Source organism: Nyctereutes procyonoides, unplaced genomic scaffold (assembly GCF_905146905.1).
Source record: "Nyctereutes procyonoides isolate TBG_1078 unplaced genomic scaffold, NYPRO_anot_genome, whole genome shotgun sequence".
NCBI lineage: Eukaryota > Metazoa > Chordata > Mammalia > Carnivora > Canidae > Nyctereutes > Nyctereutes procyonoides.
This window is the reverse complement of record NW_026575052.1, coordinates 34,060,307-34,073,123: the sequence shown is the minus strand read 5'-3', so window position 1 is coordinate 34,073,123 and position 12,817 is coordinate 34,060,307. Positions and strand designations below refer to the sequence as shown.

The window sequence follows — 12,817 nt, the reverse complement described above, 5'->3', positions numbered from 1 at the left end:
AGCCATTAAAACCATGCTAGAAGCACAGTATTTAGTTACTTTTTTAAAAAAAAAGCACAGAGAAGAAAACGAGAAGAAAATACACAAATTTTAATAATAGCTTATTTTTTGAGTATTGAGTTTACAGTTGATTTTTAAAAATTCACTATTTCTGCTTTTCTCTATTTTCTATATTTCCTACACTAAAAAATATTATTTTTATCATACAAGTCCTTTGAAGTAAAGGAGTGAAGATTCACATCAGTTGCCTCTAAGGGTTAGGTGTACTCTGGAGTATAATTATGGCTAAATGACCTTGGCTGTGTATCTAGCCCTTGTAAGAGCATAGGTTATCTGTAGAACTGGATATCAGAAACATTTGTATGTATTCCGGAATTTGGAAGGTTGTCCAGAATCCTGCAAAGCTCTAGTGACCTACTCATTTCTTTATCCCCACCAACCCCTCAACACCGAGAGTTCCCTACCTGTCTCCCACCATAATAGGGATTCTCTTACCTCCCCTATTCTGTTTCAGTTTCTGCCTCTTACCACCAATGGCTTCACTCTGATTAATGGCCATTAAATCTGGCTAACAGTCTTGAGTTTAAACTCCTGAATAAAAAAAAGACCTCATTGGTCTCATTAGTCATAGTCAAAGGGATGGAGTTGGTTCCCACTTGGCATTTTCCCAGAACACAATTTCATACGTATCTCCCTCCCCGTATGTGGTTTATCCTTGGTTCAGAAACTCATTTCTTCTGCAGTCACATTTGGCCAAGATAGTGTGGCAGCCTGGTGACTTCTGCATTCAACAAATATAAAAATCAGTGGGGAAAGCACAAAATCTTTTTTTTAATTATCTTAAATTATGCTTCTTCCCCAATAATACATCTTTTAGATGTGCTTTTAGTTTTCTAATATTCTTGCTATCCCATAAGTTTAGTTTTGTGAGTTAATCATAGAAATTTTTGAGTTCAGGAATAGATTTTTAAAAACAAATTTCCTCTTATTGGTATATATTCTTAGAGTTTAATCTGCCTCCTGCAATAGCTGTTAAAACCTCATTTGTCTAGTGTCATGTACTGTTTATAGTTTGGCAGTGAGAACATAAGTCTGGTTCAGGTCTTTGTGGCAAAGGAAGGAAATGGTTTTTAGTATTATTGTTTGTTTAAGAATATGTTTCCAGTTTCAGGCTCCTGCATTTTGTTCTGCTCATTTCGTTCTTGTTCTGCAATTTTGATTTTTCCTAATATCTTCTTGAGCTAATTTTTAAAAAGTAAACAGAATCTATAGCTATGTCGTTTATTATTCAAAGAAGTGCTATGTATGAAATTTTAATTCTGTTCCATTCTTTCTTTAATCAAGGGACATAAAACTATATATTTTAAAAAATAATTATTCCTTAAATCCTTAAAGAATAATTATTCAATTTGATTTTTTAAACCACACATTATGAACTCATTCTGATATTTGAGGCAATTTTTAAACAGCTTTATTTGTAGCTATGTTTTAAGAGGACTGATTAAAGTGAGGTAGCTTGTTTAACTGGACAATTTCTTGGTATGTAAAGGATAGCTCTACTCTCTACCATATTCACAAGAGGAAGTTTTACCTATTTATAATTCCTTCAAAGTACTAAAAATAATAAAAATGGATTCATTGTCACAGCATAGCTATAACCATCCCTATAAGTCATACTCATTTTTTTTCCTGTTGTATGGGTTAATCAGACTTTTGCCCAATTAAAGTCAAAATACATATGTATAAAAAAAACCCAAGAAATCATTTTAATATGTGAAAATTAGAGCAGACTGCATTACTACCATTATGTAACAGAAGTAAACCCAGTATTGAGCCTCTTACTTGATGTGTCTGCTGAAATTTCTGGGAATCTTCTGAAATTGTATGGAACTTTTTATGCTTGTATGAACGTGTGTATTTGGGAGAGAGTTTTTGATTAGATTCTCTTAAGGAATCTTTAGTAAAGGTTAAGAACTCCTATTCTAAACAAACCCCCTCTCACTAAGTTGGTCTTCTTTTTTCCAAAACATCCTGTCTCTGCCAGTCCCATGCTTGTCGTCTCTACTTCTCTAGTCCTCTCCTGAGATCTTCCTCTTGCCCTGCCATCCTAGGGTCCAGCCTTATCCATAAGGCATCACATAGGGCTCCAGTGCTTAGAAGTGCTGTCTTTGAGTTACTCTCCCATTCATTTGACAATTTAGTTGCTCTGAACTGTATGGTTATTTTTTCACATATTGTTCCATACTCCCACATCCCAGACAATGAAATACATCACAAAAAATACAAGATAATAGTAGTAAAATAAAATGTGTCACTAGGAGAACTGTCTTTATCCTTCTGCATTCCAAGTTAATAAATTACACCCTACACATACTCTGATTGCACAGTGTCTACCCTGATTGTTCCCAGTAATGCACTGCCACAGCCAAGTCCTGCATTAGATGCTATTTCTTTTTTTTTTTTTAAGATTTTATTTATTTATTCATGAGACACACACAGAGAGAGAGAGAGAGAGAGAGAGAGACAAAGACATAGGCAGAGGGAAAAGCAGGCTCCATGCAGGGAGCCTGACGTGGGACTCGATCCTGGGTCTCCAGGATCACGCCCTGGGCTGAAGGCAACACTAAACCGCTGAGCCACCCGGGCCGCTAGATGCTATTTCTTGATAGCCTCAGGAACCTTTACAGAAAGTATAAAATGAAAAACTTAAATTGGGTTAATCATTCATCCAGGTAGGAGGTATTTTTCTTAGTCCTGATTCAATGAGTCCTTATGGTTTTTTTTTTTTTCCTCTATTGCCAGTGGAGCGAACCATGCTAGACTTTCCTCAGCATGTCTCTTCTGACAAAGAAGTGCGGGCAGCAAGTACAGAAGCAGACAAAAGACTTTCTCGTTTTGATATTGAGATGAGCATGCGAGAAGATATATTTCTGAGAATTGTTCATTTACAGGTAAATGATATTATAAATCCCTTTAAGAATTGATTGGTTAATTAGAGTGAGAGAGTGCATACAAGCAAAAGGGGCAGAGGAAGAAGGAGAGACTCTCAAGCAGACTCCCTGCTGAGCACACAGCCCTTCTTGGGGATTGATCTCATGACCTGAGTCGAAATCAAGAGTCATATGCTGGGATCCCTGGTTTGGCGCCTGCCTTCGGCCCAGGGCATGATCCTGGCATCCCAGGATCGAGTCCCATGTCGGGCTCCCTGCATGGAGCCTGCTTCTCCACCTCTCTCTCTCTCTCCCTGCCTCTCTCTGTCTCTCTCTCTCTCTCTCTCTCTGTCTCTCATGAATAAATAAATAAAATCTTAAAAAAAAAAGTCAGATGCTTAACCGACTCAGCCGCCCAGGTACTCCAATGTTATAAATCCCTTTAAAAAGAAAACAAAAGGGGATCCCTGGGTAGCGCAGCGGTTTAGCGCCTGCCTTTGGCCCGGTGCGCGATCCTGGAGACCCGGGATCGAATCCCACGTCAGGCTCCCAGTGCATGGAGCCTGCTTCTCCCTCTGCCTGTGTCTCTGCCCCTCTCTCTCTCTCTCTCTCTGTGTGACTATCATAAATAAATAAAAATTTTAAAAAAAGAAAAAAAAAAAGAAAAAATCTATAATAAAAAAGTAAAAATCTTTGACCAACAATCAAAAGTATCTGAAAGTTTCTAGATTTTGTTTTTAATTATTATAATAATGGGCACAGTGTTATATATTGTTATACCATAGATTGTTATATTACACCATATTGTTATAATAATAGCACAGTGTTATATATTGTTATACCATAGATTTATGTTGAGTTGCTGTTCACGTTCAGCACTAAAGACCAGGTATAAAAACGTGTACAGCTATAAATCTAAGGATTTTTGACCATCTTGAACATAATGGTTCGATGTAAAAACCTCTTTGAATTTCTGGAATGTTGCAAGGTTTATATTAGATCAGGTCAGCTACAACCAAATGGGATTGTGAGTTGTTTACCTATAAATATTATGTGGTTTGGGCCATGATATTGATGACATACTGTTGATACTACCCACCACAGTCATTCCTGTCTATCATCCTTATGTTTTTCAGGACTCACAGAAATTATGGATAATGAATATTTTAAGTTAGGGTCTGCCTTGAGGGTTTTTGATCTTTTCATCACCAATGTTGATTTGTTTCCCAGCATTGTCATTATGTTTTTGCTTTGAATTTTTATTTTCATGATGCTCAGCACTTTGTTTGAAAAACAACCATTGTTTTATAATCCTAGACATTTTTGTTTAATTTTGCATGTGTCTTTATGCAAAATCTCAAATTTTGTTCTTTTTAGCAAATTATGACAAGAATTGAGGTAAAACAGCAGTTTTGTTTCAGATGTTTTATTTGTGACATACTAAAGAATATGTAATTAAGACTTTATTTAGACATGTGAGATGTACATGCTGTCTCTTCTCTCATGTCAGACAGGCACTGTGATTTATATTCATCTGTGTGGTTCAAAGCTGTTCATCTTAGCACTATAAAAATAACATAAATTGTAATAATTTTATGAGTGTTCTTTATTAGCTACATTGTTTCGTTTTCTTCTTTTGACCCCAGTTATTAATTCTGTGTGATTCAAATCATGGCCCTTACGGTCTTATATTTTTTATTTCCTTAAAAAATCTGATTTCCTTTCTAGCTCTATATTATATATGTATTTCAAAACCTTTTCCCAGAATTTCTAATTTCCTTTGATGAACTCTGTTTCCATTCTGACTTATAAGTTTTCATTTGGGATTTTCAAGCCTTAAAAAGATATCACAATCCTAATGTAATATGTTGTATTAATGTTTTTCTCTGATCTTTATGAATGTTAGCAAGATACAGTAGGTTTGTCACTTTAGATTTCTTTGTTATACTTTTAAATTTGGGAACAAACTGCTGCCTATATAGTATGCTAGTAAAATATACCAGATAGATACCAGTGCATTCATCATATTTGTCCATTTGTTTGGGCTGGTTCACTCAAAGGTTTTTTTTGTTTGTTTGTTTTAAGATTTATTCATTTATTCATGAGAAAGAGAGAGAGGCAGAGACACAGGCAGGGGGAGAGGCAGGCTCCTCGCAGGGAGCCCGAGTCTCCAGGGTCTCCAGGATCACACCCTGGGCCCAAGGCAGTGCTAAACCGCTGAACCACCCAGGCATCCCTCAAAGGTTTGTTTTTGTTTTTGTTTTTTTCCTCAAAGGTTTTATTGTAATAATTTACGGTAGTTTTAGAGTTGCTTCCATCATTTTTTTTCTTTTTTTTCCAAAGGAGTAATTATTATCATACCTGTCCATTGTTGTGCAACCGTTTTTAGAAGCTTTTACAATATCTGTTAGGACTAGATCGGAATAATAAAAAAATAACTGTTGTGGGTTTTTTAATCACTGGAGCTTACTTAGTGAATTTAGTTCCCTTTAAACACATTCCTTGACAAATAGATGCATTTATTTAGGTAGTATTTATTTTATTTTAATTCCAGTATAGTTGACATACAGTGTTAAATTAGTTTCAGGTATACTATATAGTGACTCAGAAATTCTGTATATTACCCAGTATTTAGGCAGTACTTTTTAAAATCTAAAACTATCAGTATGAGTTCTGTGCTAGCATTGGACAGTTTAACAAATGATAAATCTCATCACATTCATACCTAAAAGATAAAGTTAGGGGTACCTGGGTGGCTCAGTTGGTTAAGCAGCCAACTCTTGGCTTAGGTCATGATCTCAGGGTCATGAGACCCAGGCCCATGTTAGGCTCTATGTCAGGTGTGGAGCCTGCTTAAGATTTTTTCCCTTATCCTCTGCTCCTCTCCTTGCCTTTTCCGGCCCACTTATGTGCACTTGCACATACACTCTCCCTATAAAAAAAAAATTATTTTTAAAAAAGACAAAGTTAGATAGATCTAAGTATTCTATTTATATTTCTCTGTAATGTTGTAAGTAAAACAGAGCAACCATGGTGTAATACATAACCCCTTCATTAAGCTGGGTGATAGGATTTTAAATTTATGTGAAGTCAGCAATTTCAGCATGATCTACTAAAATGAGAATGCTCTGAATAATACTGAGGTCTCAAGATACCACGAATGTAGATAATAATCTATAATATTCTTAATTCGATATAAGATGTTATTTTAGCTATCATCTTATTCTTCACTTAGGATTGATGATAAAAATATGAAATTATTTTTCACAGTTCTTTATGCAAAATCTATGCTCAGTAAGGCTTCTAGTGATATACTGATATATAACCTATTACTTCAGAACTTACTGGCTGAATATAGCAGCAATCATTTTGTATTCTGTCACAGTTTCTGTGGATCAGGAATTCATAAAGAAGTCATTTGGAGGGATGCCTGCGTGGTTCAGTGGTTGAGCGTCTGCCTTTGGCTCAGGGCATGACCCTGAGGTCCTGGGATCGAGTCTCACATCAGCCTCCCTGCATGGAGCCTGCTTCTCCTTCTGCCTGTGTTTCTGCCTCTCTCTCTGCACCTCTCATGAATAAATAAATAAAATCGTAAAAAAAAAAAAAGTCAGTTTGATAGTTCTGCCTTGGGGTCTTGCATGCATTTAAGTGGTGGCTGAAGCTGAAGTGTGTAGAGGCCAACCAGACATCTTTCTCTTCATGTTATGTCAGGGCATCTCCTTGTTGTCTCTATACATGGACTAATTTGGACTTTCTCATAGCATGGCGGCATCAGGGTAGTAAGATTTGTTTCATGGAAACTCAGAACTCTGACAAGGGTGTTTCAACAAACTACACAGAGGCAACATTACATTTTATGACCATTTTGGAGGTCACATAGCATCACTTTGGCCATACTGTATTGATTGACGAGTCTCTACAGTCTGCCCAAATTCAAGAGACAGTGCATCTCCATCTAAGAAGTATCAACTAATTTGCAATTATTTTTCAAAACCTCCAAAATAAGTCCTGTGGTGACTATAGATGGATGAAATTACAATAGAGCTTGAGACTAGCATACCATAGTCTTCCTACCTCCTCCCTAATTTGTGGTTAGTAGTTTACATTGGCACAACATTGTAGTTATCTAATTTAACTTCTTCTTTTTTTTTTTTTTTTAAGATTTTATTTATTCATGAGAGACACAGAGAGAGGCAAAGACACAGGCAGAGGGAGAAGCAGGCTCCATGCAGGGAACCCAATGTGGGACTCGATCCCAGGTCTCCAGGATCATGCCCTGGGCTGAAGGCAGTGCTAAACTGCTGAGCCACTCGGGCTGCCCTAATTTAACTTTTATACCAACCTTGTGAAGCATCCCTCTTTATAAATAGATATGCTGAAGCTCAGAAATAGTAACCTCCCAGGAGCCACAGAGGTAATTATTCATGAAACTAAAGTGAGGAACATTTGGTGACAGATCTAAAAGATAGGACTTCAGTAATTGTTGCTAGGACATGGGTTATCTATATAGGAAAAGGAAAAATTGGATCTCCTACTCACAATCAAACAGAGAAACAAGTTCTAGAAGTTTATATAGGAATAAATCTTTATGACACCTGAGCAGGGATATATTTGTTGAACAAGACACCAAAATGCTAACTGTAAAATGTAAGGCTGATAAACATGACTACATTAAAATAAAGAACTTAGGAGGTACCTGGGTGGCTCAGTTAGTTAAGCATCCAACTCTTGCTTTTGGGCTCAGGTCATGATCTCGTGGTCCTAAAATCAAGCCCTGACTTGGGCTCCCTGCTCATCAGGGAAATTGCTTGAGGATTCTCTCCCTCTCCCTCTGCCCTTCTTCCCGCTGTTAGTGTGTGTGTGCTCTCTCTCTAAAATAAATAAATCTTAAAAAAAAAGAACTTCTATTAATAAAATCAAAAGACACTAATACTAACAAATACTGAAATATGTAAATACTAAATTAAGAAATTTGTAAAATATGGAACTAGAAAAACATTTGTACCTAGGATATATAAAGTACTACTATAGTCAATAAAAAAAAAGGCCAACATTCCAAAAGAAAAATAGGCAAATGACATGAAAAGATATTTTAGGAGAAAGACAAATGACAAACATGAAAAGATATTCAGTCTCATTAATAATTGGGGAAATACAGGGATTCCTGGGTGGCTCAGCGGTTGGGCCTCTTGTCTTCAGCCCAGGGCGTGATCCTGGGGTCCCGGGATCGAGTCCCACATTGGGTTCCCTGCATGGAGCCTGCTTCTCCCTCTACCTGTGTCTTTGCCTCTCTCTGTGTCTCTCATGAATAAATAAAATCCCAGGAATCCCTGAACTCATTTTTCTAAATGATATTCAAAGAAATATACCATCTTAAATTTTCAGGGTTCTTTTAACAATATTGTGGTTTCTTCTTTATATACACAATATGGAAAATCCCACTGGAATTATCTTTTATTTATATATTTTAGAAGCTGAAATGGAAGGTCTTGCAAAGAAAAGAACAGTCATGGGATAGAAGGTGGGGAGGAGGGACGCCTGGGTGGCTCAGTGGTTGAGCGTCTGCCTTTGGTTCAGGGCCTGATCCTGGAGACCTGCAATCGAGTCCCACGTTGGGCTTCCAGCATGGAGCCTGCTTCTCCCTCTGCCTGTGTCTCTGCCTCTCTCTCTGTGTGTGTCTCTCATGAATAAATAAATAAAATATTTTAAAGAAAGAAGGGGAGGATTGCAGAGAAATTAAGAAAATGTTCACTGATTTATAATAAAATTCTAAAGAATGATAATAAATCAAGGTATAATCTAGTGGTATAATATATTGGGGAAAGTACCAAAGTAAGAATTTATAAAATGTATTTCTATGCATTTTTACTAATCAATAGCTGAGTGAACTAAGAAGATCATTTAACTTCAGTTTTCTTGTTTATAAAATGAGTATACGAGCATATGTGTCAGTGTATGTGTGCACATGTGCCCACATTCACACTTTCATGTGAAGCCTCTTTGTTACAGGAGGAGAATAGGAAGAAACTAAATCTCCTCACCACAGAGATTAAAGTAAATCCGAGCCTCTACTGTCAGATTATATAAACTGGAAAATTTCTCAAGGGCACGTTAGGCCTTCCCCCACCCCTAACGAGGAGAAACTTCACCCAAGGAGGTCTGAGACCTGGTTCAGATTCAAATGGATTAAATTCTTATTCAGGAAGGAAGATGCAGTTACCACAGAGCAGTCCAGAGTATTGGCTACTTTGCTCCTAGAAAATCCTTACGCAGTGATTCTGCTCTTGCCTGGAGATTATAAGGGAGAATATTTATATGATCAGCTCAAGAATGTGCTTTAGAAGCACATATCAGAAGTGCTCTCCTCCTACGAGAGCCCTCCAGAGATTTCTGAGGCCTCAGAGTCTGACTGGCAGATGATGCCTGGTTACAGTTGAGTCAGATTTTGTTAAGGGTCATTTTTGTGGTAAGTCAAACATTTCAGTACAGATAATTAGTCATTTTTTTAAATTAGACCTAATTTGGGGCAGATTTTTCTCAGAACATCCTTGTACCTGTTGATGCCCGTCTTACCTTTTTAGGGAGTCGGTCGTTTTTACCCAGTCAAGACCAGGAGTTTGAGTTTACTCTGCCGAGTATGCTTCTGGGCTTTCTGAAGGACCAGCTCTGTACTCCAGAGATACAGCGGGGCCGGGCACTCCTAGCATGTGAGCCCTTCCTGACCGAGCAGAGCAAAGAGGGAGAAATCTGCTCACGGCAGCTGGTGGGCCTTGCAGTGAGCCTCTGTTCTAAGCTCAGGGCCCTGGTGACCAGGTGAAGCCAGGAACCCGAGGCCCTGGTACACTGCTGCCCAGCATTGTGCCCGACTTCCCCCGTGGCTCACTGCCCTGCAGGGAAGGCCTTCTGCTCTGGCTCTGGGCCTGCTTATTTGGGCCCCTCACAACTTACCCAGCTCTCCCCAGACCCTCCTCATGGGGAACTTTTTTTCCTCTGCTACACATAGCTCTCGCCTAGATGCTCCCCAACCTTACAGCATCCAGTATTATACCTTCTAGAAACTCCAGTTGCTGTGCCCCACACCTCAGGACATACTTCCTGGTGCTGTTAAAACCAGCCTTGATCAACCCAGGTTAATCACATGCCCCTGAACTCTGTGATTCGAACGGCTAGCCATCCCTGAGGGAGCCGGCCCACAGCCCTGTTCTCTCCCTGGCCATTAGGGGTTTCTTCCCACTGCAGGCACGTGCTGCTGGGATCCCAGTGTGTGCCAATATCAGTTAGGGGGAGTTCCAACTCCAGTCATGCCAGCATGCGCAGAAGTTCTCCAAGGATATAAAAGAAGGTTATAATGGAAAAAGGAGTCTAACTGTTCTCTGCCTCCACTGTGAACAAACGCAGAGGAAACTGTGAGTAATGTATGCACAAAAGTGCTTAAGTACTTAGGACCTACGATTTTGTATTGGTAGGCAAAGTGAGATACGGATTGCTGTATCGAGTAGTACCTTTAGTTAAAATACAACTATTTGAGGGCACCTGGGCAGCTCAGTCAGTTAAGCATCGGCCTTTGGTTCAAGTCGGGATCTCAGGGTCCTGGGATTGAGCCCTGAGTAGATCTCCCTGCTCAGAAGAGAGTCTGCTTCTCTCTGTGATTTCCCTCTGCTTCTACCTCTTACTCATATGTTCTCTCTCTCTCTCCCAAATAAATAAATAAAATATTTTTAAAAATAAAATACAGCTATTTGCCTGTTGTCATAAAATATGAAAAAAAGCTGCAGAATGATTACAGCAAAAGCCTTACACCAGCAATCTAAAATGCATGTTCTGAAGCTAAAACTTTGTTCCTTCAAAGATATCTTTAGTTGGGAAAATATAAAACTCAAGGGTGGGCAGCCCAGGTCTTGATGGAGAGAGAGTGCACCCAATGGTAGGTCTCTAAGGCTCTAGAGACACGTGTCCCTTATTGGCTCTCACCCAGGCTGAATCCATTACACCTGCTGAGTCCGTCTGGCGTCCCCATTTCCTCCCAGGGACCATGAACTGACCAGCCACCCAGATGTGCCATGTCTGTCCTGCCACCTGTTTTGAGAAAACATCTGGTATTTTTATTAGCTTGCTTTTGCCAGGGGAATTCTCCATTCTTTTGAGTGACGTTGTTTTGCTCCTGCCTACAGGTTCAAATGTTCTGTCCAGCTTTCCTCCTTTTTGTGCAGTGTTGACTCATTTTCCCAGATAGTTGTTCATATGCTGCTTGCTGTAGTCTCTTGATCTCTCTTGCCAAACGACAGTAAGGCGTTTTTGAAGTGTTGGAAGCCTTTGGCTGGGGTTTTAATCCAGCTGTCCTTGTTTGGTATGTTGGCAAAAGAGTCCCATTCTCCATTTGTGTAGAATTTGCCCATTATTTCTATTCCTGCCTCTCAAGTGGAACCAGGTTAGCAAATGATAGAAAATTAAATCCAGATGATTCGTGATAAGGAATACGTTCTTTGAAAAAGACCATGGTCATAGAGAATACTCAGAATGAGATTATGCAAATATTTCTATTATCACACTTTCAAGTGGTACAGGCATTTTTGATTCTGATGTGAGGCGAGGCAGTTCTGTTTAGCTTTTTTATTTATTTAATTTTTCCCTTTTAAATGAGCAAAGCTCACTAAAGCATAAAAGAAATTAGGTCTTCAAAAGAGCCTGCCTCGTAATCACCTGTGTGCTTCATAGCCCAACAGAGATGATGAATAAATTTGCTTTGGTCTCATAGTTTATAATTTACCCATGCACTATTGTAACAGAAATGGTTGTCATACCCTTTCATTTCAGGAAACATCTGATCTGAGTAAGATAAAACCTGAAGCCAGGAGATACTTGGAAAAGTCAATTAAAATGGGAAAAAGGAATGGGCTCCATCTTCCAGAACAAGTTCAAAATGTGAGTTTATGTTTCTTTTTTCTTATTTGAAAAAAAAGAATAAATAAAATACAACAGAAAACAGGTTGGAAAACAACACATTTGTATTATGGAAAATAATACATAATACAAATCCATTTCCAGTGTATTTGGTAGTCAGTGGTTTTAAATTCTACAACTCCTTTCAACCTCATGGTGACTGACAACTGATAATCAGAATTTTTAATCCTATGCAAATTACATTTGTTTCCTATGTGCTGGGCTTATTTTCCGTTCTCCATTTTATATTTCCTTATGGCTATTTCCAGGTCTTAGTAGTTGATTTGCACTCTCACTCCCATGGTCATTGGTAAGAAAATTTTTATGATAGAGAGTTTTAATACAAGCACTTTGGAGTGGAATACCCTAGGATTAATATAGTTCACCCTTGAACATCCTGGGGGTTGAGATAACAATTCCCCTGCACAGTCAAAAATATCCACACTTCTTACTCCCCAAAAACTTAATAGCCTGCTATTGACCAGAAGCTTTACCCATAACATAGTTGATTTACATGTATTTTGTATGTTGTATGTATTATATATTGTCTTAAAGTAAGCCAGAGAAAAGAACTTATTATTGAGGAAATCAAAAGGAAGAGAACATACATTTATAGTACTGAACTTTATTTACTGAAAAAATATCTATATATAAGTGGCCCTGGACCATTCAAATCCCTGTTGCTCAAGGGCCAACCGAATATGAGGACACATTAGCTACTGAAAAGTGCTCCTCAAACTTTTTCTTGTCTGATGCTGATCCTGTCTTCCATTATCAGAAGTAAACTCAGCTACAGAATTAAATCATTTTTCTTGGACAGGAAATACAACCCTGTATCTGTTTCCAAGTCATTCTTCTAAACAGTAGAACAGGAAACAAGTGTGAAAGATAGCCAAACCAAGTGATGTCAGCCTAGTAGATATAACTGAAGGTACTACTGAGATACA

General features: G+C 38.3%; 1 protein-coding gene across 5 annotated transcripts in view; it reads left to right on the top strand.

Moving 5' to 3' along the window:
- NLN (neurolysin) overlaps nucleotides 1-12,817 on the top strand; it is an 86,363-nt gene that overhangs the window by 33,693 nt on the left and 39,853 nt on the right. For all 5 annotated transcript variants that reach the window (XM_055332411.1, XM_055332416.1, XM_055332415.1 and 2 more), the window contains 2 exons: nucleotides 2,803-2,951; nucleotides 11,745-11,852. In XM_055332411.1, coding sequence (XP_055188386.1) covers nucleotides 2,803-2,951; nucleotides 11,745-11,852 — 257 coding nt within the window. The remainder of the gene's footprint in view (nucleotides 1-2,802; nucleotides 2,952-11,744; nucleotides 11,853-12,817) is intronic.